Genomic DNA, 13,358 nt, shown 5'->3' with positions numbered 1-13,358 from the left:
TGTGTGAGGTTAGGTAAATAAGCAGAGCTTAAAAAGGAACCACAGGCAGCCACAGTCATTCCACCGGCTGACTCTGAATGACTGAATGCTCATTATGGACTTAAATAGATGGCAGCTCGTGTCTTTGTGTGTGTGTGCGCGCGTGTGTGTCTGTGTGTGTGTGTGCGACTGTGGATGAGTAGATGTGAGCCGCAGCAGTCACATTTGCACTGTCAAGGAGACAAAACAAATTAATCTTTAAAGATTTTAACCATAGTTTGGATAAACCGTTTCATTTCAACACTATCAGAGGAATTCCAGCCTGACAGCGTTTATCTGACATCATCTGACAGGATGTACAACTTTGTTTTTGCAGCTGAACACTCAAAAATCCTTCCTGAAAGAAGTCATTTTCTGCTTTTGATTAGAATCGTATTAGAGAGGTGTTTAGGAGGATGCAGTTTGTGTCGTGTCATTTAATTAGCCCACCTTAATTCATATAAATGAGAAGAACAACATCAGTCTGTCAGGGGTTAACCAAAGCTAACCAAAGGCCAACACGGGAATTTATCTTATCCAGGTAACATCGGCGTTATCGCTGGGGTCAAAGATACCTCACACAGCTGCAGACAAAGCAGCTGATTATCCTGATCGCCAGTGTTAGAGTGCGAGAACCCAGATAACAGGAGGATACCCGGGGTATGCTGAATTCATATTACAGGGCCCAGCTGCCCATGTATGCAGTTGCAAGAGACCCACCACTCTTTTTAAAACTTATGAGTGTTAAACTAGTTCAGTGAATATTCTCTTTTTTAAACAAAAGCCTATTTTTCAAGATTTAAAGGTCTGTAATAGTGAGTGTTTTAAAAAATAGTTTTAAATGATTCCTTTAACTCGCACAGACACTAGGAGTAAAGAAAAAGATCAATCAATATTAGCCTTGACTGTTTTTCCTCTGAAAATGATCCCCTCTGTATATTTGCCTGTCTGACTCCATGATGTTGGGGATCAGAGCTCTGTGGGGATCGTATCGTCTCCTGCAGAACTCATATAGTCCTCATGCCTCTTGATGTATTTCTTGGTCTGTTGTTATGCTGCAGAATGATTTTGGAGCCAATCTGATATCTTCCTGGTGAGGTGTAAGCACTGCCCTGTATGTCTTAAAATATAAAAACCTAGCCTGCGTATTGTGCCATGCGTTTGTGTGTTTAGACACTCTCTGAAGATGCGATTCTGTCAGATCTGAGACCTCAGCGTTGGTACCAGTTTAGAGTGGCAGCCATCAACAGCCACGGCAGCAGAGGTTTCACCACACCCAGCAAACACTACATCTCCAGTAAAGGTAAGCACACATACTTCGTTTTTTATGAGCGTCTCAAAGTGAGTGATGATGCCTCTGCATGTTGCCATAAGCTAGCGGTGAATTTTGATATTCTGTCATGAGACACTGAGCAAAACACAGATCCTTGCACTCATTTTTTGTCATTTTATGAGAGATATTACACATCCCGCAGGAGGAGTCAGAAAGTCAGGATGTTTTCCCTTCCTCTCCCTTTCTGTGCTCTTTCTGTCGTTCATGCAGAGTTGATGGATAAGGTAAAAAACTGTCAGGCAGTCTATAAAACACAAGCAGGAAACTGAAATGTACACAAGTGTGCACACATGCACGCATTTACACAAAGCGTAAGGACTCGCTCCGTTGGTTTGATGCCAGAGTGAAGTCCCTGATGTAGGTCTGAGAGACTGGGTGAAAGTGAGAGTAAGACAAGCGCACACACACACACGAACGCACACACTGTAGGAGGTATTAGCTGTAATGCTTAGCAGACTTAGGTCATACTGGTATTTTGCCAGGATTGGCTAGTGATATGAATTCACTGCCAGGATTGGCTAGAGCATGTTTGAATGTGAATAATGACTTCAGGTTGGACGGAGCTGTGGAAAAAGGTTCTTTATCAGTTGAACACTTAAGGGAGATTATGAAGAGCAGTGTGAGATAGCATTTTCCACCTCTCCGACGAAATTTTTATAAACATTTCAACCTGTGCCGTGGCAAGCAGAGTGCAGGGTTTGTAAGCGGGGTTGTAGCTGGGCTTTACAGAAGATATTTGCAGGTAGAACTGTGATAAAAGGCAAGTTCACGTATCGCTTTGTGGACACGACGAGCGAATCGCTGAGCGTGTGCAATAAATGCGAGAGAATGTGGATTTCATCAAATGCGGACGGGTCGATAATAAGATGCCCAATAATGTTAAATTAAAAACGATTTTATTTCCTGCACTCTGCTCAAATTGTCCGCACTCTGAAACCGAAAAGGAGAGAAAACTTTCCAACAGGATATTGGATCGAGCGGTGCTGAGATTTGTGAGGTCGGCCCCTCTACGACCCAGAATACCCTCTTTGCAAAGGTGTTGCAGAAGCTTAACACCAGCTGAACTCTGCTGCTGGCAGCCAGCTAAACAGGCTTAGCGTACTGCTTAGTGTTTTATGAGGGCGTTATATTTGGGACTATTTGCTGGGAAGAGTAGCTTCCTGAATTCTCTGTAGATGGCTTACTTTTGTATGAAATGACCTTCAGAGGTGCTAATTGTTTTTATTTTTTGGTAAATCAGACAGAACCAGGTTGGCTTTTCAAGCTAGATTTATGCTCTGCTAAGTTAACTGGCTTTAAGAAGTTACTCCTCTAAGTCACCATCACATGGTGTAGTTTACAGACATGGTATTAATGCAAAGCAAACCTAACAGGCTGTTTCCTATAGAAAAAGTAATTAAATAAGGGTGATCAGTCTTCAAAATCCATATCTGTGCAAGCAAGAGGCAATAGCTCAGTGTCGAAATGTTGAGTTCTTCTTCTGTGACACGGTGTGTGTTTGTGAGTGTATTTTGAGAACCAGGGTTAAAGGTTAGAGCCACACTTGAACATTTCAAATACCATCAGATGGCAGCCAGAGTCTTGTTTCTACCTCATTAGTCTGATTAGTCAGAGGTTGGAGGTCAGGGGTCACAAATCCGGAAGCTGGCAGATGTTAAGAGGGTTGTGCTTTCTGCACGGTGACCTGACGCTAACCAGAGTGAAACTTGGAAACCGCTTTACATCTTGTTAAAATGTTGGTGTTACGTGGGACCTGCCAGTAGTAATCACGAAGGGATATTTGGATCAGAAAAGTAATCTTGATGTCTTCACTTTATGACATAAAACATTAGTTCATTGAGAGTGACGGGAAAAGCCCTCAGAGAAGAACATGTTTTGATTCTCATCTGGCAATTACTGCTGGCACTGAGATGTAACACAAAACACCACGTATGCATACGCACAAGCAGTCCTGGTCATGGAGTTTCCAGTGTTTTGCCCCAACTTTGATCTTTGCATTTAGGTCAGCCAAGCACAGCCTGGGGCTGTGGGAGGCCTGCCATGGGGGATGTAGTTCTAATCAGATGCATTTTGTAGTTTTAATCAAATACAGGATCAGGGATTTTGGGCTCTAATGAGATACAGAGTCACTGTTGAAAGACTCATACGGTTACCAGCAGTGATGGCCTTTGGTCTGTGTTGTGGCAGCTACTGAAAAGGACGTTAGGTTTCTCCAGTATCACCCACCTTTGATGCTTTAAATCTAATTGGCTCTGTAGACTTGAATCAAACCAAGAGGAAATGCGCTTTTAGCCCCGAGAAAAAGAAAGTCAAGCTGGTAAAAGGTCTTTGTTGCAAAGGACTCACTCCTCTCCTCTTCCCTTTTGTTGATATCAAAAGTTTGGCAGAATTTAAATTGCAAAAGTGTCAACTTTAGACACAAATTACACAAACAAATTAACAGGTTTTAACACCCAGCAACAAAAATTAAGCCTTTAGCTTGTACTGTGCTATTTTTCCTTTTTTTGCCAAAGAGAAAACACAATGTGCAATGTTACCTTTTTTAACATTAATTTGGTGTTAAATAAAAATCACAGTTTGTCTTTTTGGATGTTCCACTGTCCAAATTTGATGTCTGGAAACATAAAACTTCAAGGGCTGTGAGTGAAACGAAGCAAGAGATAATTGTGTGCAGTAGTTAAACTTTAACAGTTAATATAGAAAAATGAAAACAAATTTATAGATTCTGGGGTTTTAATCAGAAGAAAAAAAATTTAATTTTATGATTTTTTTTTAGACAATTAATAGTTGTAAAAAAGAAATACATGAACAAATATAGAATTTTTTTTAAGGTGTCCTATGGGAATCTTTAAATAAACTAATGTCTTTTTAATGTGAGCTAAAGGATTTTGGTTAAGAAAAAAAAGGTCCTTTGAGTAATCTGACATTATTTTATGTAATTCTACTTAAATAGTAACATGTTAAGTCAGTGACAGTGTTAACCAAGGTGTTGTGTCCATAGCAGTCTATTGTTGCTGAAGAACAGGCAGGCTTCAGCAAAACCCCTACAGAAAAAAACCCTATGAGCAGCACTTTGGCGACAGTGGGAAGGAAAAACTCCCTTTTAACAGGAAGAAACCTCCGGCAGAACCAGGCTCAGGGAGGGGCGGGGCCATCTGCTGTGATTGGCTGGGGGGACCACTAACATTGTTTGAGTCATCAAACGACTGGATGACAAGCCCACAGGCGCCGTTCTCATGAATGGAAACACAGGCAGCTGGTTTGGTCCTACAGCTGAACTCCCCCTGGATTGTCTGCTCTCACCCACCCTCTCTTACACACACCAGGAGAGAGCTGACAAGGTAGGCAGAGAAAGAGATGGGAGGACAACATCCAAGAGTGTACAGGCAGATTCCCAGAGAGCTGTGGAGGACAGAGAGAACTGGAGAAGGGTGATGGCCTTGTCTTCACTGGGACCCCAGTGACTTCAGCAGAGGTCAGGGGTCAAGTGAAGTGAAAGAAAAAAGAACTGCAACATTGCCTAACTATATGTTTTTCTTTCTGTGTCTCTATGCAGACCCTTCGCCCCCAGAACCACCCACGAATGTCAGAGTGAGCAACCAGACACTGAATAGGACACAATCAGCGTCCCAGTTCACAGAAAGGTATCTAAAAAGCTATGTCAGTGAAGGATTATCAGATGCATCATTTTATATATAATCTTTAAAATACATCTATTTACCACTGCAGCTGGGAAATCAGTCATAAACTGTGGTCAGCCCTATAAAACGCGTCTTCTGTTGTGTGATTGTGTATATGAGCTGAAATTACAGTTTGCCCTTGTTCAATTACATCCTTCGGTGTCTTCTCTATTTTTCATTCTGCAAAACAAGGTCATTTAAAGTTCAGACCATGGCTTGGATCAACAGCGATATTCCAATAACATTTAATAACAGAGGTGATGACTTAAATTGTAGCTTCTGTTCAGCATGATATAAAGTGTCTGAGCCTCGTCTATACATACAGGGAGTAAATAGAGATTAGATAGAGATTGTAAACCCGATGCTGAAAGCAGCTGACAAACAAGCAGAGAATCATTTTCACTGTTAGGGAAGCGCTGCACTTTTTGCTTCTTCCTTAATGGGACTGTTTACACTTACGCCGTAACGTTGCATAAATTTTGCCTCCTAAGGTCGATGGAGAGTGGCGTCACAGTGGCGGTCTTATTACGCTGGGAGCCCCCTAAGGAAGGAGACCTCCCGGTGCACAACTACCGAATCACCTGGATGTCTCGCCATACGCACGCAGCACAAAAACACAAACACACGCTGCAAGCGCACACGCATACAGTAGCCAGTAACACGCACGCACGACCTGCACAGTCACGCACACCAACACAGGGTAGGAAGGAGAGCAACAGCAGAGTGACTCAGGGGGTAAGTCAACTTTCTACAAGCTTAATTATACCAAATAAAAAATGTGGTCATTTATCTTGTTTCTTTGCTTAGAATATTTCAAGAACATAAACATATAGTAAGTGGACGTTGAGACGTTTCAGTTTCAATTTTCATGATGTTTCAAGATATATCTGTTTTCTTAAGGCTCTGAAAAAGGTGAAAAGAAAGTGCACTCTTTCAAATATAACGTTTCACGTTTCATAATAAGGTAAATCCAACCTCAGCAGTATGTAGGTACTTACTGTCTTAACAGAAACTGAGAGCACTCAGGTGCTGCTATTCAATTCAGTTCAACTCAGTTTTATTTTTATTTATACATTGGCAAATTACAACTGTAGGGTCTTTAATGTAAGGTAAAGACCCTACAGTTATGCAAAGAAAACAGAGAAAACGCCAACAATCAGATTAAATCGTGGCGATCTTGGCTTAAGAGTCGGTAGTTTATCTTGTAATCAGAAGGTTGCCGGTTCGATCCCCGGCTTCGACAGTCTTGGTTGTTGTGTCCTTGGGCAAGACACTTCACCCGTTGCCTACTGGTGGCGGTCAGAGGGCCCGGTGGCGCCAGTGTCCGGCAGCCTCGTCTCTGTCAGTGCGCCCCAGGGTGGCTGTGGCTACAATGTAGCTGCCATCACCAGTGTGTGGATGTGTGCGTGAATGGGTGGATGACCGAATATAGTGTAAAGTGCATTGGGGTCCATAGGGAATAAGTAAAGCACTATACAAATACAGGCCATTTACCATTTTAAACCCCTGTGAGCAAGATTTTTGGCAACAGTGGGAAGGAAAAACTCCCTTTTCACAGGAACTACAAACCCTACGTGTCAGACTATACACGTCTAAGTTGACATGTTAAATGTTAAAGTTCATGGCAATGCAATTAGAAAAAGACTGAACATGTGTAGCTTGTTTGGAAGCGCTATCAGGAAAAAGCCTGCAAGCTTAGGTTTGCAAAATTGCATCTGAACAAATCCCAAGACTTCAGGAACGATGCCGTTTGGACAGACAAGACAAAAATGGAAAAGTTTGTCTGCGATACATTGCACCATTTTTAGCAAAAACCAAACACAGCATGTGGGCACAAACGCCTCATACCAACTGTCAAGCAGGTTGGTGGAGGGGTGATGATTTAGGCTTGTTGTGCAGCCACAGGACTTGGGCCCCTCACAGTCATTAAGTTGACCATGAACTCCTCTGCACACAAAAATATTCTCAAGTCACATTTGCCTGACAGCTAAAACTTGGCCTAAAGTGGTACATGGAACAAGACAGTGACACCATATTGGCCACGATAGATTTGCTGAAAAAAAAAGAGTGGAGTGTTGCAATGGTTTAGTCAAAGTCTAGACCTTATTGAAGTTCTGTGACGGGACCTTAAGACAGTTATGCATAAACAAATGGCTGCATTTCATTCATCTGCAATAACAGATGGATGGGACTTTCTTTTCTGCAAAGTTGGCTTTGTAAGTAAGAAAATTGTAAAATCAGTTAATAAGATCCATATTCTATTTTCACTACCTCTAACTCCTATTTATTGTGTATCATGTGAGCAACCACCTTTCAGTACAGTGTCATTAACCAGTGGCAGCAGATGGCCCCGCCCCTCCCTGAGCCTGGTGCTGCCGGAGGTTTCTTCCTGCTAAAAGGGAGTTTTTCCTTCCCACTGTCGCCAAAGTGCTGCTCATAGAGGGTCATATGATTCCTGGGTTTTTCTCTGTATGTATTATTGTAGGATCTACCTTACAGTATAAAGCGCCTTGAGGCAACTGTTGTTGTGATTTGGCGCTATATAAATAAAATTGAATTGAATAGGAATAAGATGTAGGACATATATTATATATTTCCTGTGAAGTATAACAGCGCACAATAACACCACATACCCTGAATACACAAGCAGTGTAGCTGCACACGAGAGGTTTTATTATGCCTGTAAAGACACGCACCTTACACACACACACACACACACACACACAGGTTTTCATATATTTGTGGGGACATCTAATTGATATAATGCTTTGCCTAGCCCCTTGTCCAACCCAAAAGTGAATTCCTAACCCTAACCCTTACCCTAAACCTATCCATAACCTAATTGTAACCCTTTCACTAAAACCGCATTGTGAGTCTCTACCTCAGGTGAGGTAATGCACAAATTTCCCTGCCGTGGGATCAGTAAAGTCTTATCTTAGCTTAAAAATGCCTTCAAACTTGTGGGTACCGGGATTTTGTCCCCATAAGGACTGTTGGTCCCCACAAGTGTAGTAAACGTTGTTTATTTGGTCCCCACAATAATATGTAAACACGTAAACACACACACACGGTCCTCGTTGTGATTGCTATGGTGGTTTTACAGGCCTGTGCAGTAAAATCTTAAACACTTAAACTTAAACAGGATTTGATTCAGCTACTGTGCTGGAGTAGCAAACTTTGACAACTCATAAAAACCCATTAAGCGTGTATGATGTACTCCGCATGTCTGAGGTGTAGCGTTACAAACATTAACAGGACTTTGAATCATCCTTAAAATGACACAATGTGCATCTTAATTCAAGATGTGGATTCAAATAATGAGCCATTAAAAAAAACATGCTCTTCTTTATCTTTGTTAAATATGTTTGTGAAACGTTTCCACCAAAATTGATAAAGCTCCAATTTATAGATGCTAAAAATGATCTGTACTCATGTGGTGCAAGAATGAAATGCAAAGAATGATGGGATATGAAGTCAGTTTACAAAGTAACACATTGCTGTTTTGTTGCTTAATTCAGTGACTTCTAACTTGTGAAAGATTTTTTAAAATGTACTGTTTAAATTATATTTAATGCAGCCGTAATACTTAAAGGGGAGGATTTTCTTATCCTGATTATAGGAATGATGATGATGATGATGATGATGAAATACGCTTATGATGCAGTTAAGTCCAGTCAGCAGTACCAAAATACCCATAATCACAGTAAATAACACAGATATTACAGCTTTGACGTAACAGGTATGGTAGCCTGTGCACTGACTGAACATTTTTTCCTCCAAATGGTAAACACAATCAAAGTACTTGTACGAGACTCTTCAGCTTTAGATGCTCTTTTTGAAGTACGATGTTAACATTTACTTCAGACAAAAAGCTCAAGCATAAACATCAAAGTGCGGCACACTCATATGGACGTAGCTATGCTGAATAGTGATGGCGATCCCAGACTGATCCTGGTGGAGCCATTTATCTGTAGTCTGGTCCTCTGTTCTGCTTGGCTGGGAGGTCTGGAATTTAAATGAGCCCCCCTAACTAGTGTTTCCTACTTGCAGCTGCATCTACAAACACACACACATACACACAAATCAGAATCACAACAGGTAGGTAATACCCAGAACAACATAGCTAACATAGCTATGTTGTGTGAAACTTTTCATATCACAGAAAGCAGTCTGCGAGCACAATATGTTGTATTCCCAGGATTGGGATAAAACACATATCCTGTCAATCAGGAATTTCTGCAGGAGTGGAGAAAGCTAGCATTTAAGCCTCGTGGTAAAGTGGGGAATTCAGAGGAAGCACTCGAATGTGAAAAAAACCTCTGCTGTATCAGTGCTTTTAAATATATAGTTCATTGCTTTCTTACATGTAATGTCGACTGACATTATCCCAAACGTCTCTCGCTCTATCCGCTACACAAACGACACACGTAGACACACACACACACACACAGCTGTACAAGGCATATGTTTTGTCTATCTCGAAGGTAATGGAAATCCTTTTACCCCACTTTGTGTGCAGGAAGCACACACACACACACAGATTTATCATGCGATCATCTCTTTGTTGTGACTAGTACCAGTCCACGCAGACAAACAGACCTGATTGACTGAGAGCCTGTTAACGAGCTGTCAGTCAAACAGCAGGCTAATGCAGAACAGACCTGGACTGTCAGTCCTGCGGAGGGACGATGGAGACAACTGGGGTTTCTATGGCGATGATGCTGACGACGTATCAAAGTTAGCAGGTTTTCATGGACCTCGTCTGCAGCAGACATATCATTAGTGTTTTTGTCACTCTTTACGTGATCCCTGTCCAGATTTAGCTAGTAAATCTGCATCAGTACAGACTGATAAATTGCTAATGTGTTGGACTACACGTGCAAAAAAAGACAAATTCCATCTCTATAATCATTCTTTCTATTCCTGTCTTTTAGGCGCAGTGTGAAGTGTGGCTGCACGGTCTACCGCCTGCGACTTCCTACTTGCTCTCTGTCCAGACGGTGGCCTACTGGGGTCAGAAGAGACTGAAGAGTCCTAGAGCGCAGCTTGTCTTCACTACCATCCCTCATGCAGGTAATGAAAGCAAACAGCTGTCCTGGGGGGCCAGGTGATTTGACTTTACAGTTAAAATGCCAAGTATATTTCTTCAATGCAAAAAGAGTAAAATTGCACAGCGGGGTGGGGTTATGTGCAAGCGCCATCCTGGAGCCTCCAACTGTCAGCAAGAAAGCATATTTCCCAAAACGTCTGAAGCATTCATTGAATTTCAGTCAAGTATAAATGTGCTTTTTTTGTGGTGGGACTTGAGTGTGTGAGAGTGCATGGCAGCGCCACTGCTTCTCACAGCTGTAGTTCATTTTCAGTAATTATTTCTAGGTGTAAATGTTTGTGCATTTGCATTACATGGTTTACCATAAATCCAAGCCATCTCTATCAACAGTTTGGATGATTACCATCGAGCCTTCAGTGGATTTTGGAGAGTTTTTGTCATGTGGAAATAAACATTCCAAATATAAGAGGTGCTAAATAAATGCAGCCTTCCTGGCCAAGTTTAAACTTTAGTGTTGTTGCGATTCAGCAAGAAAGCCAGCAATTATTAGTTACTTATTTTGAATATGTCATTGCTAGCTTGTCATGAAATTAGCAAATACTGCTTATGCAGCACAGTCTACAGAAGCTGTTTGTTAGCAGAGCCATACGTTATTGAGTTAATGATTTTCCTGTAAGTTCAGGGCTGCTTCGTTTGCTGACTCTCGACATATTCTGTCTACATACAGCTGCGCTGTTGAAACACAGAGTACAGTGGAAAGTTGGTGATGTTAATGGTCTTCCAGGCAACAGAGGTATTTATAGGTGACCTATCGGGTCAGCTCAGCAGAGGATTATAGCCAGCTGCAGCTCTATTACCAAACCACATACAACTTTATATGGAACATGCTGCCATTCATAATTTGGGAGTATTAATATTTTTACATAGTCTCTGCGTATTAGCTGTTTGCTCATCGCTAATGAGGGTCAGTTAGGCCAGATAAAGCCAAGGAGTGTTTCCGCTAGCTACCAGCTGCAGTCTCATTACCAGTTTATGATATTTCTGCCACAGTATAGGTTCCATGTGCTGTGTAACAGGTCTGTATACACAAAACGTGCACATGGTCAATATGTAATCCACAGAGACACACAAAAGTAAAGTTTTACGCTGAGTTCTTTTCCTCCGTCTCTTTCTCCGTCCTCTCAACCAGACTCGACCAAAGGCGACGATTTCTCCAATGAGCTCCCCTCTTCTTCCTCTTCCTCTTCATCCTCCCTTCCCTCTTCTCTTTCGATCTCTTCTTTCTCGCCTTCTTCCTCTGACCTCCCGGTTTCCTCCTCTCTCCCTCACCCCGAAACCCCTCTGAGCCCCGTTGCCCTTGGAAACCTGCGGCTGGAGGTCGCCGCCCCTCATTACCATAACAACCAGCTCCAGGTGAAGGTGTTCTGGAAGTGGCCTCAGCATGGTGAGTGGGTCTAGAAACACTAAACAACTGAACAAACTCCTGGTAAGAATATTAAAAACATTCAACTTGAATAAGTCAGTCGGCTCGAAGCTTTATTATGTGATAGATAATCCCACAGGTCCACTATAGTAACTCGAATTAGCGTTAGCCGAGCCTTCCCGCCCCTGACTTTTAAGGCTTAATCAATTTCAAATGCATGATTTTGGTTTTGCACTCGATTCCACTCACTGAAATGTTGAAGTCACAGATGAAACAGCAGTTAGTTATTCAAATCAAGCTGATAACAAGTTTAAAAAGTTGACAAAAGAAGCATTGACTTTCCTATATCATTCATTTTTACACAAAAAGTAAACGTATCTCTTTGGTCTTTTCGCTAACAGTGAGACAGAGACACGCTGGCCCGTACATTTTGAGGTGGCGACCGCATACCTGCAGCACTAATGTGACAAGCATGGAGAGAACAACTACGGTGCAGGTATACGCACAGGGGTGGGGGCTGATCTGTGCGTTTGTAACACTGTAAAGATGTGTTGTTATTCTGTAACTGCAACTATGTGTGTGTGCACGGATTAGACATCACGTTTCATCACCATAACACAAATAAGTACATTTCTATGGTGCAGTACAGTTCAGTCAGTGTGTGTAGTTTCTGTCTCTAAGAAATACTCGATACACTTTTTATATTACAAGCTGCTTATGAGACACGTGTGGAGACAAGAATAGGGCTAAAATGTGTGTCAGTTTAAACTTTAACTATAAACATTTCCTTTTTTATCCTTAACTTGGCTTAATTTCTCCTCTCTCCAGGGCACTCATCACACCATCACAGGTTTGCTGTTTGCCTGTAAGTACGGGGTTGCTGTGGCGCTGAAAGCTGACCCACGGTCAGAGGCTGTTGCCTGGCTTACAACCCCGACTTGCTCCTCTGTCAGGGTCAGAGGAGGCAAAAGTTTGCTGTGCAACACTGAGAGTAGGGGTAACTATTTACAGATGTATTCGTGGTGTTCACTAATCCTTTTTTTAAATACCTTTTTGATGATCAGTTTGAATACAAGCACTGAAAAACCACAACATTCAAGTAGTTTTGCTAAACAGCCTTTTTTGCAGTTAAGTAGTTGAATCAAACTCCTTAATTGAACCTGGTTTTAAATCATTCAGATAATGTTTTGGCTTTCCTTTGCATCAGAGCGCCTCCTGTCAGGCAGAAAGGTAGTACTGCGTCCAGAACGACTGACCGCAGACTTCCAACAGGTCAACGGTACTCTGCTCGCCACCTTTCGTTGGAGGTTGTCCCAGCACGCGCTTCACCCTACAGCTGTCGAGGGTTTCCAGTTTACCTGGATGCTTCAGTCAGAGGTTGCGGGGAAAGCCGATGGACTGGAAGACACGCTCATCTCCCAGACACAGACTATCGCACCGGTGAGACAAAGCGAAAGCGTAGATAGTCACAGCTAAAATGACTAGAGACGGTGTGTTTGTGTGTTTGTGTGAGTCAAAAAGGAGTTTCACGTCCTGTTTCTTTTTTGCCTTTGTCTTTTAAGCATTTTTAAGAATTAACCTTCAGGGAATCAAAGATGAAATGAACAAAAAAATTATCACTCAATAAAAAATATAATAAACATTACCAGACTTCAGAGCTTACTATTAAAAACCCATCAATGACACACACCGCTGATTGTAGTTTACTATTTTTTTAGTTGTGCTGCTAGAACATCACACACATGCCTGAAAGTAGTCCCCAACAAATGTTTAATTTACCTCTGTTGAAATATCCTGTGCTTAAACCTACAGTACTTACCAACATTTATATACCAACCTTTATATATATATATA

The 13,358-nt window shown here is 41.8% G+C and overlaps 1 protein-coding gene across 3 annotated transcripts in view; it reads left to right on the top strand.

Annotated features, from left to right (window-relative positions):
* Positions 1-13,358, top strand: part of anos1b (anosmin 1b) — a 46,624-nt gene that overhangs the window by 31,908 nt on the left and 1,358 nt on the right. For 2 of the 3 annotated variants that reach the window (XM_005733116.1, XM_005733115.1), the window contains exons 6-13: positions 1,192-1,321; positions 4,908-4,995; positions 5,523-5,766; positions 9,966-10,104; positions 11,271-11,525; positions 11,906-12,000; positions 12,333-12,501; positions 12,712-12,944. In XM_005733116.1, the coding sequence (XP_005733173.1) occupies positions 1,192-1,321; positions 4,908-4,995; positions 5,523-5,766; positions 9,966-10,104; positions 11,271-11,525; positions 11,906-12,000; positions 12,333-12,501; positions 12,712-12,944 (1,353 nt within the window). The remainder of the gene's footprint in view (positions 1-1,191; positions 1,322-4,907; positions 4,996-5,522; positions 5,767-9,965; positions 10,105-11,270; positions 11,526-11,905; positions 12,001-12,332; positions 12,502-12,711; positions 12,945-13,358) is intronic. The other variant, XM_005733117.1, reaches the window with a different exon arrangement.

The sequence above is a fragment of the Pundamilia nyererei genome, unplaced genomic scaffold (genome assembly GCF_000239375.1).
Source record: "Pundamilia nyererei isolate P.nyererei 1_Seehausen unplaced genomic scaffold, PunNye1.0 scaffold00050, whole genome shotgun sequence".
NCBI lineage: Eukaryota > Metazoa > Chordata > Actinopteri > Cichliformes > Cichlidae > Pundamilia > Pundamilia nyererei.
The sequence above is the reverse complement of the archived record's forward strand: the minus strand, read 5'-3'. Positions and strand labels throughout refer to the sequence as shown.